Raw genomic sequence first — 14497 nt, forward strand, 5'->3', positions numbered from 1 at the left:
TTTTCAGGCGGGCTTTACGTCTAACTACCAAATTAGCTGTCGTGGACGGAGGAGACCAGCAAACATATTTTACTGTATTAAATACAATCCAAGGCCAAGACCGGGAATCGAACCCAGTACCACAATCAATCTTGTGCATTGCAAGCCTCGCCTCTAACCGCTCGGCTATGTCATCTTGATTATTTACAAGTTTTTGATTTTCAAACTTAAATTTTGTATTTACATTATAAAACGTATAGTTTTTAGTAAAATTTTCTGAAGTTTTTCTCGTTTGAACTTGTCTGTTGTATCTTTTGTCTACTTAACAAACTTGAGTATTTACCATTGTTTGTTTGTTTTTTTTAAAAAAAAGAGACGAAATTTTCTCTTTTCTACAAATTCTACAAAGAAAGACAATTGTAACTGGACTGGACAAAAAAAGTTGCCCTTTATTTACTTTGAACCTCAATTTGATCGCAAGCCTTTACTTAAAATCTTGGTAAATTTCAAGTTCTTTTTTGATTCACGACTTTTTCAAAAATTTCTATGCATCGAGGCATGATGCCGGAATAGATTGAATTTCATTTCAATGTTTCTGTTACACGCTACCCAAATTCCAATCTCAGATTATTCAAAGAACTTATAATAAAGTGGGGCTTCTTTAAAAAAATAAAGTCACTCAAGTGCATTTGTGATCATAAATTAAGTTTAATGCGAGTTTTATTTATTGAAGCAAGTTATACATTTACTTGGGAAGAGAAGAGATTGCGTGGCCAACGAGGTTTTAAACGACTTGAAGGATTATTACAGAATGGGATTGTGCGGATAAAGATTGGATGAGAAGGTTCGGATGATCTGCTAGATCAGTGATGGCGCACTTATGACCCGCGCAAGCTTTTTCACTGACCCACAATTTGCTAGGCAACCATTTGTTTGTTTACGCGGGTTGATTTAGATTTTCTAATAATGTGGATAATTTATATTCTATTTGTATTTTTTCAATTACGCAAGGACACTAAAGCAATTTAAATGCTATCTATAACCTTTAGTTTGATCATTACAGTTCTAAAACGCAAATGACGACAAATGCTTTTGTAGCATTTGAAATAAAGCAAAAGTGTTTACAAAATATCAAATAAAATAAAAATCGACAACCCACAGCAAATAACCATATTTAGATTTTTCTTCAGATAAAACACACTTTTATAAGGTTTTGTTCAGTTATGTTTATAAAAAGAGACTTCCATAGCACTTGTTTCGTCCCGTTTTACCCGTTAAGCCAACTGAATTTTAAAGATGTTTAGTTTTGAAAATATTCAATTTAAAATTTTTAAACTTATCTCTTATGTAAATGGACATTAGTGACCCAAAAGCTAGTACTAAAAAAAGAGAAATGAACAAAATTTGACCCACGTCTCAAAAAGGTTCGCCATCCCTGTGCTAGGTTGTGGTGGAAATTCAGGAATCAGGTGTGGATTATTTCAATGTCATTGGGGACTTCAAGGTCATGATGGTGGGTAAAAATTGGTTGACACAGTAAGGTACGTTTACAATTCTGCTAAGGATTTTGGACTGGTTGAATGTTGGAAGGTTTGGCGGAGGCTCACAATATTGCTGCTTAAGTCCAGATTGGTGAAAGTAATGTTTTGTAAAGTAAGTGTTTGTTGTACGAGGTATGTTCAAAAAATAAGGTGAATTTTCAAATTTCGCGGGCTACGTACATTCGAATTTCGATTGTCTTTTTTTTTTATGTTGGTACACTTGTCTCGAACATATTTTCAAAGTTGTAGCTATATAGCATGTTTAGTTTGTATGTTAGAGGCATAAATAAAACAAGTGTTTTGCGAGTTCGGCGATTTTCTTCTGTCGAAAAAAATGGATCAACGAATTTGAATCAAATTTTGTGTAAAAAATGGAATTAAGTGCTCAAAAACACTTGAAATGTTGAGAGTGGCGTACGGTGAGAGTACTCTGTGTCAAAAAAATGTTTACAAGTGGTACAAGCTTTTCACAGAAGGTCGAGAAGATGTGAATGACGACGCTCGCCCTGGACGCCCCAGCACATCAACAACCGATGAAAATGTTGAGAAGAATCGTCGAATCACAATTAGAGAAGTTGCTGAGGTTGTCGGCATATCGGTTGGCACATGTCCTGCAATTTTTTCGGAAATTTTGGGCATGAAGCGTGTAGTAGCGAAGTTCGTTCCAAAATTGCTGAATTTTGATCAAAAAAACCGTCGCATGAGCATCGCTCAGGAATTGTTGAATGACATTATCATGTCTCAGCCACCGTATTCACCAGATTTGGCGCCCTGCGACTTTTTCCTGTTCCCATGATTGTAGAGACCCATGAAAGGACGGAGATTTGCGACGATTGAGGAGATAAAAACCGAATCGCTGAGAGAGCTCAAGGACATACCAAAAAGTGCATATCAGAACTGTTCCGAGGATTGGAAAAAACGCTGGCACATATGTATTATATCTGAGGGGGACTACTTTGAAGGAGACAAAATAAAAATCGATGAATAAATAAATATTTTTTAAGAAAAATGAAAATTCACCTTATTTTTTGAACACACCTCGTATACTGTCAGGATGGATTTAGGTCTAAGGAGTCTTCTGAGTAGTCCGTAATGTCTGTTAAGTTCGTGTCTTTTAAGTTTTGTGTACAGGTTCCACTTTAGAAGACTGTCTACAAAAGAAGTAGGGCCCTAAGTACCGTAAAATGTCAAAATAAACTGGGTCCACTTCTTCTTGTTACATTTTATAAATTATAGCTAAAAGGCCACCGACTACTATATTGGTTTTACTTTATTTCCTTAGAAGTTTAGAACAAGATTAATGTTTAGAAAAGAGCAATGGTATATTTCTCCAGATAGCCACCTGGTCTTTGAATAAATATCCAATATTAACTGGTTTGGTACGATCTTCTGTTATTATTGGAATTTTAGAATCTTTAATCTTCTTTCATGTTGTAAGTAGCTTTTCTGCCATTACTTTAAATTGTTAATCATTTCTACAAATTGTGAATTCATCATTAAATATTTTTGTTAGGAAAAGGCTAATCAATATTATAAAATAATCTTTAAAAGAAATTTCTCTTTGTACATTTAATTAAGAAGTTTTCATTAATCAAATTGCCACTAGGTAATTCCAGAATCTTAAACTAACTCCGCCTTTACAAGCCACCCCGGGAAAGATTGTATAATTTTAATCAACGCTCGTTGAAGGAGCTATGGAACTTTTCCATCCGCAGTAATGTCTTTGCTATTGAAATAGGTTTGATTAATTTTGTCCAGACTAGAAGTATCCGGCTATCTGCTGTCTCCTTTAGGTATACTAAGTGAGTTTGAATGGGTTTACTTACCAAAGCTTTAGGATTTCCTAATTCACTCACTCAATCTCTCGCCAACTCCTTCATGCTTTTTCTCTTTAAACTTCAAAACACTGGCTTATGCAAATTACCGAGCGATAGATTTTTTTCATTTGGAAAGGAAATAGAGATCAGTTTGTTATAAAAGTGTTATTTTTCCTCCACTTATTGATTTTTTCTTATTTAGTGCGCATTAAGTACGACAATTTTTATTTTTAAATTTTTTGAGTGAGCTAGAATCTACAGTAAGAAGAAATACGTTGACAGCCACTTATTGTCAAAGATAGATCAAATTTCGTAAGTTTTTGTATCAGATATATAAATTATCAAAATAATGAATAATTTATTTAAAACCCACACTTTACTTAGTGTGATCTTTGGAGAGGTGCAGTTCGCGAGGCTCTCAGAGATTGGATCTGGAGAGAACATGAAAAGTACTGGGCGATGCTTCCTAGGGTCAAACACAGCAAGAGAGTTATGCCCTTGTTGTGTAGACAAAGAACCAAAGGGACTCTGGGCTAGGGCAGAAATCAAATTACTCCTGATTACAGGCCTATTCACAGCGGCACTATAGGTACAGAAAGCACCTGCACAAGATAGGACTTATTATCTCGGAACCGTTGTGCAGATTGTGCCAGGACGAGGAAGAAACAGCCTCTCCACCTGTTATTCGATTGTGTTGCAATCGAGAGACTGCGCTGCGATATCTTTGGTACCTTGAGACCAAAGGAAGATTATAGCGCAAATGGAACTGGGTAGGGAAAGCCCTCAACCTTTTTAGAAGGGGAGGTTTCATCTACTAGTCTTAAGGGAAGGCACAATAAGCCTCTGGTGGCTGCGGTGCCGTGGGGCATGGGTCCCGTCCAGCCTTTCAAAATCTAAATCTAGTGTGATCTTTATATTTATTTCTGCAACAAATAAGATATTTTGATGCAGTATAGGCGGCAACCTAAGAAATCTGTAAAAATCAACAAAGATCTTGAGGTACTAAATAAATGGAACACATAAGCATTGATTATAAAACCGCTCTAAATGTTTCCAACGAACTTTGCTGGCTTGAACTTAGAATATTTATAAAGAATAACTGAACAAAAAAAACAATAAATGCACGTTAGTTTTCTCCAGCAAATTTAGCTCACCATGATTGTTTTAGTTTCGAACCGAGATCCTAAGACCAGTTTAAGTAGGAAATTTACATGTCTAAAAAAAGGAGGCTCTTTTCAAATTAAATATTGAAATTAAAAATTAATCAATAAATTAAATTTCATGCCGAACTATTTTGAAGCAAAGCAAATTTATAATAAAAATATTTCTTGTTTTAAAACTCACTTCATTATCTTTATCAGCATCCTTAATGTGTTGGGCAATGAAGCGAACACCTTCTAGCGCTGATAGTACACCAGGTGACATTGTCCTTGGCAGCATATTTTCCCGGTCGGCAGCTACAAAACAGAAGAAAAGATCTGCATTTTAAAATCACAATAACTCTAGAAAGTAGGATATTATTTTTACATTAGATAAATGGGTAGGTTAAACACTGTTTAAAAATATGAACTTGTAAACATGAAGTACCAACATCTGAAAATTATAACCTTCTAGCATTGTTTGTTTATTTAGGAACGTTTTAATACAGCATTAAAAGAAGGGAAAAAACCTGCTGTTAGAGGAGAGATAAAAGTCTTCTGTCTGCTGCGAATGGAAGGACCGTCGACGTGGCTATTTTGCGAATGAGTTAAGGATGTCAAGCTAGATTTGGTGAGGAGTTTCAGTAGTTTTGGTTAAAGACGTTACAAGGTTTAGGGATGTTTCTACGTATTGCGGAGGTTTAGTCTGAAGTTTGAACTAAGTTATAAGACGTTTATTTGATACTGCAAATCAGCAGAGGCCGTGTAAAGTAAAAATGGAGCCCCTAACTAAAATTATTATTTTAAAATAATCAAATCAAAATACTAACAACACATTATAATAACGTTGCAAACTAAGTTGAACAAACTAATCGGAATGCTGGGAGCATCCCGGCGAGTCAAGCTGGAAAAATTCTTGCATCAGGGGGGGAACAATTTACCTGTTTTTTTCATTATTTTTTACCTTCTCTTAAAATTATTACCAATTTTAATCATAATTCTTCTTATTTTGATCATTCATGAAAATCGGTTCACGCGTTTGGGCGCTATTGTTGTTTACAAAAAAAGGTAACAAGAACAAGAACATTTTCTAAAAATGCCGTTTTTGCCCATTTTCAGCAACGTATTTCTCTTCTGTTTAACCTATCTTGTTGCAAAAAAAATTACAGTTATAAAGGAGGATTTGCCCTATATTTTAAAGAAAATTTGGGAATTTTATCTTTTATAGAAAAAGAGAAAAAAATTGTCAAAGTTGGGTGTTTTTCAACGTTACGCTTTTTCGTGCAGTTTTTGATGATCAACCCCTTACACAACTGTCCTACCGGACAGTTTTAATTCAAAATGAGTACAATTTCTCATGCAATATTGATCTTAGAAACCCTGATGATATAACACTAAGAAATAGAAAGATTTGATTAAAATAAGGTATAAGTTTCTTTCTTAATCAGTTACTGTTTTGATTGTTGGTTTTGACCAAAATGATTGTATTGGTTCTCTCAATCTCTAGGTTCACTTTAAGCTTTAAGCATCAAAAAATAAAAATATAAATATTATTACAAATTGAAATAAACATTAGTCGATAACGATGGCTGAGAAATGGGACAATGCTATTGCTAATGATTAGAGTGAGAATTTTACTAGTTTAGTGAGATGGGCAAGCCGCTGGTATACGCGCATCAGTATATATTTGTGTACGAGCTGTGCGTGTGTGTGTGTGCTGCTTTTATACAGACAGAAGATTACAAAGGGTTTTTGTGGGCTGTAGAAGAGGCAGGAAGTAAGAAAAGAATGGCTAGAAGAGAGTAAGAAAGAGCGTAGAGATGCGGAGCGAAGTATTGTGGCTTTCTTCCGTAGCACAATGAAAGAGGTTCCTATTCTTCAATCAAATTCCCCCTATATCCTCATGGAAGCACTGTAAGGTCGGATGGCTCTTAATTTTCCTTCCGTATTCCTTGTATACTGACACCATTTGGAACTCTACCTTCACGCGTCTCTTTTCTTATGATAAACAGTAATAATAATAATAATAATAATAACTTTTTATATTGTCTGGCTTGTTTTAATTTCTTCGTTCACTTTTAAGAATTCTATCATCTTTCCCATTGCTAGTTTGTTGTTTACAAAATCTTAAATCATTTGCAGTGACACCATTTTACTTTTATCAAACTTTTCTAAAACTTATTAGTATTGAAGATTTAAAAATCGATTGTTTCTAACATTTTATCCAGGGATTATTCTCGGACCATCAAATTAAATAATTCTATTACGTTTTTGCGACTAATGGTTCCAAATAATTACAGTCACAAAGATTTCAATATATTAATTAAGTACCATACTTGAAAAACAAACTATGATTACAATTAAATAAAGAAATGTACAAATCTATCAGAAACAACCTTGCAATTATCACAACATGACATGAAAATAAATTAAGTATATAAATGAATTTAATTAAACTTTAAAATATATATATTTAGAGCAATAGGCGATCTATCTAATTTACAAAAGAAGATTAATGTACTACAGAACAATAATTCTCTCCATAATCCAGACCCCTCTACTGGCTATAAAGACCTTCAAAGTTAATTTTACAGATGGACTTTTTGTTGAGGAATAGTATTGTCTGTACCGTAATGGAACAGCAACCTGCCAGGTTCCGGAAGGGTTTCATGGTAGACTCAAAGGATCTAAGCCATTAATGTCCAAGCATAATGCCACACTAGTGCAGTCTGTAGTAAAGGTGGGCGAAAATCCAGAAGCAGATGAAAAAGTTCCGAGCTAACCACTAGCTAAGTGTATTCGGTATTACTCCAACATTAGCCGGAAGCCTTTTAGCTGATAATAGGCCTCTTAACGAAACATTGCTGTCTAAATAAACATATGTAATGCATATGCACCTATCATTGGTTAACTTGAATAGGTTTGTCAGAAAGAAGTAGAAACTACATTACCATATTTAGAACCAATTTCTCAACAGAATGAAGACTGTGTTTGACTGAGAGTTCCGCATTTTGAAGATAAGAAACTAGCAAGAAAGAAGGCTAAACAAGATTAAACAAGACTAGAAAAGAAGACTAGACTAAGACAATAAAAAAAAAGCATTACGCAGGAGTTCCTCCTCCAATCTCTGAAGTATATCCAGTCCTGACTGGAAGGTGCCTCAACAGATATCCTTAGTTGCTGAGGCAAAGACTGTCAGGCTAGCGCACCCACGGAAACTAATGTAATCTAAATTATCGTTTAATTATTCGATTAGAAAATTCGTGTTCCAAAAAAAAAGTAGAGCACCAAATCCAATTTAATATTGTCGCAGAGCTGAAATTCCCGAAATAAAATATGTAGAGAACATTATAATTAAAGTTATTAAGCTATATTAGAGTTATTATGCTATATTAAAGTTGTTAATATTTCAATTTAGTTTAATTTTCTTTGTGGTAGAGGAGGAAGAGATCTGTTCAATCCAAGAAATTGTAGAAATAACATCATAAATAAGGTATTTGAAACAATAATATGGAGAAGAAAAAGGTACTAAAGGAAGCGAAACCAGAGATTGAATTCTAATTTAAAGAATTTTAAAAATAAAATATTTTTTTGGCATATCCATAAATAAATCCATAGGAAATATTAATCAAAATAGAAGCAAAGTTTCATCCATTAAAATTAAAAATCTCATTTATATACAATGGAATCTAAAAGATACGTGATTCAGGACTAAAGAAAATTAAGAATAAGAGATAAAATAAGACAAAAATAAAAATAAACTTAAATGGCCGAAACATCCACAAGTCTACATAAAAATAAGAAAATAAAATCGGATGTGATCAGTAAAAAGGACGGTTTTTATCCAATAATAACAATTTATAACAACTTTATCTATGAAAAAATAATTTGATTGATAAAGCTGAAATTGTGAGATAAAAGATAACAATTGTGATATTTTGCTCACGACTAAAGTAGCGTTTTAAAGAAGGTTGTTTTTTTGGCTAAGTTAATTGAAGTTGTTAATGAAGAATAGTCCCACACCAGTTGATGATCACAAAATAAAGGAGATTATCCGCAGAGAAAAATCTCTGTTATAAAAAAGTATTATTAAAACTTGGTTTAATTAAGTACTAACGACCATAACGGGTACCTATTTATTTTTATATTACCAAATAAAGTTTAACAGTAATCATAAATTTTGTTGTAAAAGTTGTTAACTATAGATAAAATAAAGAAAGGTGAAATTTTAAACTCAATGAAACTATATGATTCAATTAAAGTTGTAATTTCCATTAGCTGTATGTTCGGCTAATTTACTTACACATTCGTAACTGTTAATGCGAGCTGTAGCCACTTTAGAGCACCTGGCTTATTAAAACCATTATATCTCTTCCTTCAAATAAAATAATGCAATATTCTTAACCTATGATATTTAGTATAATTATTCCTCTACTTTATTTTATTTTTTTAGTGCACTTAAAAGCAATAAACAAAAATTTAAAAAAGTCCTTCCAAAAATTTGGCATGATTTCTATTAGCTCAGATAATAACTGGTGTAAGGCGCCACTGTAGCCGAGCGGGTTAAGAGGCGAGACCTGCAAAGCTAATATGCACTGCGGTACTGGGTTCGATTCCCGGTCTTGGCCTTGGATTTTATTTAATGGTTAAATGAGAAATAGTAAAGTACGTTTGCAAGTCGCCTCCGTCCACGACACCCAATTGGTAGTTGGACGTTAAGCCCCGCCTGAAAAAATAGGCGATTACTTTACTTTAATAACTGGTGTAAAACCATGATTAAACTATGCAAAATAGCTTTTACAAATCCTATTATCAAATCCTCGTTAAAGTTGGAATTTCAACAAATGTTTAGTGCTTGTTACAATAGCTTATAGTGCCTCTAATAATTTTTATTTATTTATTTTTTATCTGTTACGTACAACTCAGATTATTAAACGTTTTATTTACATTTCTGGTGACTTCACTTTTGTTGTGAAATGCTATTTTGTTAGCAATTACTGCAAATAATAAACCACATCCAGATAATGAGATATTTTACTAAATGTTTTATTAAATAATTTACAAAAAATTTTGTTTGACAATACTGAGATTTTTTAATTTTTTTAAGAACAATATTATGTACTTCCTTCTTTTTGCTTCCAAAAAAAGCTTTTAATCTTCTGGCTCGCTTTTAACAAGTATTCCACACGGTTCTAGAGTAATATAATTTGCGTTGTTGATGATCAATCACCAGTGTTGGTAACTCTAATTCTTCTAAAACTCGTATTAAATGGCCTCTTAGATGTTCAATAAGTTTGTACCGAAAAGTTTGACGAGGTACATTCTGGCAATTTCAAGTTATTTTCTTCTAACCAAGCTAGTTGTTAAGTTATTAAGTAGTTAAGTTATTTTTGTCTAGAGCTTGAATTCGTTATTAAATTGCCCATTTTTATGCTTCCAATATTTTTTTTTAAATATTATTAGTTTGTCATGAGAGATGTAGTTTTGAAAGTAAGGGTGAAAGGTATAAACCTTGATAAATGCTATGATGATCTGGTTCTTGTAATTTTCAAAATATGCTTCTGCAAATGCCTTTTTAGAATTAATTTGGTAAATTTAGTGTATTTGATAAGGAACTTTAAGAATTTTGGGGGATAAAAGCCTTTGAGATCAAGGGATCTCTAGCATTTTGCGGTCATAGCAATAATATATATATATATATATACGAGGGTCGTTTGAAAAGTCCGTGCAAAAATAAAAACTACTTAATTTTTTGGGGTAAACCTTTTTTATTTTTCAACATAGTCTCCTTTTAGGCTTATACACTTCGTCCAACGCTGCTCTAGTTTGTTGATCCCATCCGAATAATAGGATTTGTCCAAGTCTGAAAAATAGCCATTCGTTTCTGCAATCACCTCCTCGTTTGAATAAAATCTTTTTCCCGCCAGCCATTTCTTCATATTGGGGAACAAATAGTAGTCCGAGGGAGCCAAGTCTGGAGAATAGGGGGGATGTGAAACGAGTTGGAACCCTATTTCCATTAATTTTGCGACCACAACTGCTGAGGTGTGAGCTGGTGCGTTGTCGTGATGGAAAAGGACTTTTTTCTGGGCCAATCGTGGGCGTTTTTCTTGTAGCTCGGTTTTCAAACGGTCCAACAACGATGAATAATATGCACCTGTAATAGTTTTACCCTTTTCCAGATAGTCGATGAGGATTATTCCTTGCGAATCCCAAAAGACAGTCGCCATAATCTTTCCGCCGAAGGAACGGTCTTCGCCTTTTTTGGCGCAGATTCCCCCTTGGTAACCCATTGTTTAGATTGTTCTTTGGTCTCAGCAGTGTAGTGATGTATCCATGTTTCATCCACAGTGACGAAACGACGCTTAAAGTCCTGCGGATTCTTCTGGAACAGCTGCAAACCGTCCTTGCAACACTTCACACGATTTCTTTTTTGGTCAAGCTTGAGCAATCGCGGCACCCATCTTGCGGATAGCTTTGTCATGTCCAAATGTTGATGCAAAATATTATGTACCCGTTCATTCGAGATGCCCACAGCACTAGCAATATCACGCACCTTCACTCTTCTGTCATCCATCACCATATCATGGATTTTATCAATGATTTCTGGAGTAGTAACCTCCAGAGAGTCACCATAATGTTTATCAAGCTTCTCTTTAGTCTCCTGAGGCGTTTTGCCTTTCATAAAGTAGTGTTTAATCAACACACGAAATTTTTTTTTGTCCATTTTTTTGAAAATCACTCGACTTCCTCGATTCAAACGAATGCCAAACACAAAGAAATAGACCGATCTGGCTGAAACTTGGTGTGTGTTCTTCCAAGAGATGCTACTAACTAAACATAACCTCGATACGCGCCAGTGGTGCTATCTCTCTGACTTTGCACGGACTTTTCAAACGACCCTCGTATATATATATATATATATATATATATATAATTTAGGTTTATTCAGTCTCTTTGGTGGGATGTTTTAACTAGTTTGGTGGTATGTTTTAACCTTGCTTCTCAAAAAGACTGAATTTATAGCATTCTTCCTTAAAAAAATTTAATAAATTGAAAAATGAGTATATAGGCAGAGAAATGGTAAGACTTACTCGAAGTATGTGCTTGATGTCTTGGTTCATCAGTGACGCTTCTAAAAGCGGAGGCAACGGATTCAAATGCCTCGGTAGGACTATTTTTGGAATCCATTGGATAAGGGTCTGACATGCTATCTCTGCAACAGAAAAAAATGATTTTTTTTTAACTACAGATGAGTTAATATTGAATGCTCAGGTAATATAAAAAGAATATATCAACGAAATCAAAAGAATATATTAATTAGTTTGGCACAAGCTTCTGATGCTATATTTCACTGAGTTTTTTTCTGAACAAAATATTATCACCTACTTAACAAATAATAATAATAATAAATAAATAAATAATAAAAAATCAAATATAATATTTAAGAAAAAAACTACATTCATCTGCAGAACCTTAGTAATACTCAGAATAATTAAATATTAACACCGATGCAGGGGCGAATTGGAGAAGATGCTACAACATGTCCCAAACTGAAATATAGTGCTAATGTAGGAATTTAACATATTACTCGCTCAAATGCAACCTCCAGTAGGCTGTCAATTAGCGTAGAACAAGGCAGGACGGGACGAGGAAATTCTGTCAATTTTAATCAGTGTTGCAGGAGCACATGACCCAGTATTTAGTCAAACATTTTTGAATATTATTCATTGTTGTAATACGAAATAATGTCAATGAATAATTTGACAAAATAAACAAAATCTGATGTCAAAACAGGCAAAAATTAAATAACTTTCTCAACCTACTTACTTGGCCTACTTCCCTTCGCAATAGTCCAGATTTTACCGATTTCTTTATATGTTCAAATATCACTTCTACAGATAGATACTTTTGTCCACCATAACCTATCCTCCAATTACAGTGCTGTTATCCTAAAGGCTCGACATTCTCCCCAAAACAATCCCATCTCGACCAACTCTCATTTACGGCCTAATTGACTGAAATCTATTTTGTGACTATTTGACTCAAAAACATTAAACGTTCCTCTTGAAGACTTCTAAACAGAGAACTTAAAACTCCTGACGAATTCTATATAGCAAAGCATCTGACATGCTACGTCATCCATATACCATCCCCAAATTACTAGTATACCCTTTGTTGTTGTTCCCACGTAGTGATTTGTGACAATGGAAAAAACTGAATAGTGATTAAGTACTTTGTAAAGAAAGGTATGAAAGCAAAGGAAATTCATGCCGACTTTCAGAAAACACTGGGGGACTCTGCTCCTTCATATTCAACTGTTGCCAAGTTTACCAGCGAGTTTAAATTTGGTCGGGAGAGCTTAGATGATGATCCGCGTAGTGGACGGCCAAAAAGTGCTACGGCCCCAGAATTTATCGCAAAAGTGATAAAAAGGTCATGGAGGATCGTCGACTGAAAGTGCCGCGGCTCTTGACATTGGACCATAAACGTACCAGATTGGAAATGTTCGAACAAAGTCTGTCCCGTTTTCAGCGCAACCAACAAGATTTTTTGCGCACGTTTGTGACTACAGATGAAACTTGGGTCCACTACTATCCCCCAGAGACAAAACAGCTGTCAAAGCAGTGGAAACATACTGAGTCATCACATCAAGCAAAGGCAGTACGTTCGGCCGGAAAGGTCATGACCTCAGTTTTCTGGGATGCAAAAGGCATTCTGCCGATAGATTATCTTCCTACTGGCCAAACAATTACGGGGCAATACTATGCAAACCTCCTAGACCAACTACAGGATAAGATACGCGAAAAAAGGCCTGGTTTGGCAAGGAAAAAAAGTCATCTTTCATCAGGACAACGCCCGCCCGCACACAAGTGTTATTGCCATGGCAAAACTTATACGAATTCTATACAGCAAAGCAACTGGCAAGTCTTCCTGTACCATCCCGAAATTACAAGTATACCTAGCCTTCCCCATTATATCAGAACTCTCATTTCACTGAAGCGTCGTGCTAGTACACGATAGCACCATACTCGTTACCATTCAGACAAACGGCTATTTAACCAACTATCAAGACCGCTAACTAATCAGAATGGAATGGATAGATACGTATTTTTTGTTTGAATTTTTAATAAGTGTTCTGGGCGTAGGGAAGCAGAAACAGGGCCAGATTTTCCTATAGGCTAACTAGGCTTCAGCCTAGGGCCTCAAGATCAAGAGGGGCCTACATTTAAATTGTTAGCAAAATTAAAATTACGCTATTCTATAAACAGTGAACACTAAAACACTCTTTTAGTGATGTATTTTATTATCTCTCATGTAATTTACAAACTTAAAAATGGGAGGTGAAAGGGTAAGTGGTATAGCCTAGGGCCCCTTTTCATCTAAATCCGGCTCTGAGCAGGAATCATCTTTATGCTTTTCCACTACAAATCCTTCCCCAATCTCAATATTTTATTATTCAATTCCTTCCAAATTTGTAACGCTAATGTGTTGCAGTAAACCTAGTGATTATTTCACAACAGGTTTTAACTAAACAATTTCATTAATTGACCTATTTATAGTATATATAGTATTATTTAATAATACACTCGTTAATATAACTTAAATAATGATAATATAAAATTAGTAATTGTGAAGTTAAATTCAATGTATGTAAGTAACATGATAAAGAGAACATATTTTACAAGAAAGAGAGCTGGCTGATTTTGTTGAATAACTGCATTGCAAAGAGAAGAGAGAACATCTATCAGAAGGGCTATCTCGTACCGTTCGCTGACATCGTAGGCCAAGTCTCCTGAGGATTTGTTCCAAATTGTTTACCTCTCCTCTACTAATGCAAAAGCTCTTACATTTATCTGCCCACCCAACCCTTTATTACAAAGCTCTGGCCAGTTTCTTCACTTGACAAATCCATCCTGTCCAACATGGATAGCCTCTTATAAATCATACTGTTCCTCCCCCTAGGAGAATGAATTCCATTAATATTCCTGATGAATTTCACCTTGTTATACAAACATAT

General features: G+C 34.6%; 1 protein-coding gene and 1 long non-coding RNA gene across 3 annotated transcripts in view; one reads left to right on the plus strand and one right to left on the minus strand.

The window, feature by feature from the left end:
• Positions 1 to 14497, minus strand: part of nAChRbeta2 (nicotinic acetylcholine receptor beta2) — a 53010-nt gene that overhangs the window by 28962 nt on the left and 9551 nt on the right. For both annotated transcript variants that reach the window (XM_074122099.1, XM_074122098.1), the window contains exons 9-10: positions 11571 to 11692; positions 4682 to 4794 (exon numbers count right to left, since the gene is read on the minus strand). In XM_074122099.1, coding sequence (XP_073978200.1) covers positions 4682 to 4794; positions 11571 to 11692 — 235 coding nt within the window. The remainder of the gene's footprint in view (positions 1 to 4681; positions 4795 to 11570; positions 11693 to 14497) is intronic.
• Positions 4739 to 7908, plus strand: LOC141451068 (uncharacterized). Its single transcript, XR_012456520.1, has 3 exons — positions 4739 to 4877; positions 4970 to 5107; positions 7454 to 7908. It is a non-coding gene; the product is annotated as an uncharacterized lncRNA (long non-coding RNA).

Source organism: Rhodnius prolixus, unplaced genomic scaffold (assembly GCF_049639745.1).
Source record: "Rhodnius prolixus isolate KJV_2025 unplaced genomic scaffold, Rpr scaffold_8, whole genome shotgun sequence".
NCBI classification, from domain to species: domain Eukaryota; kingdom Metazoa; phylum Arthropoda; class Insecta; order Hemiptera; family Reduviidae; genus Rhodnius; species Rhodnius prolixus.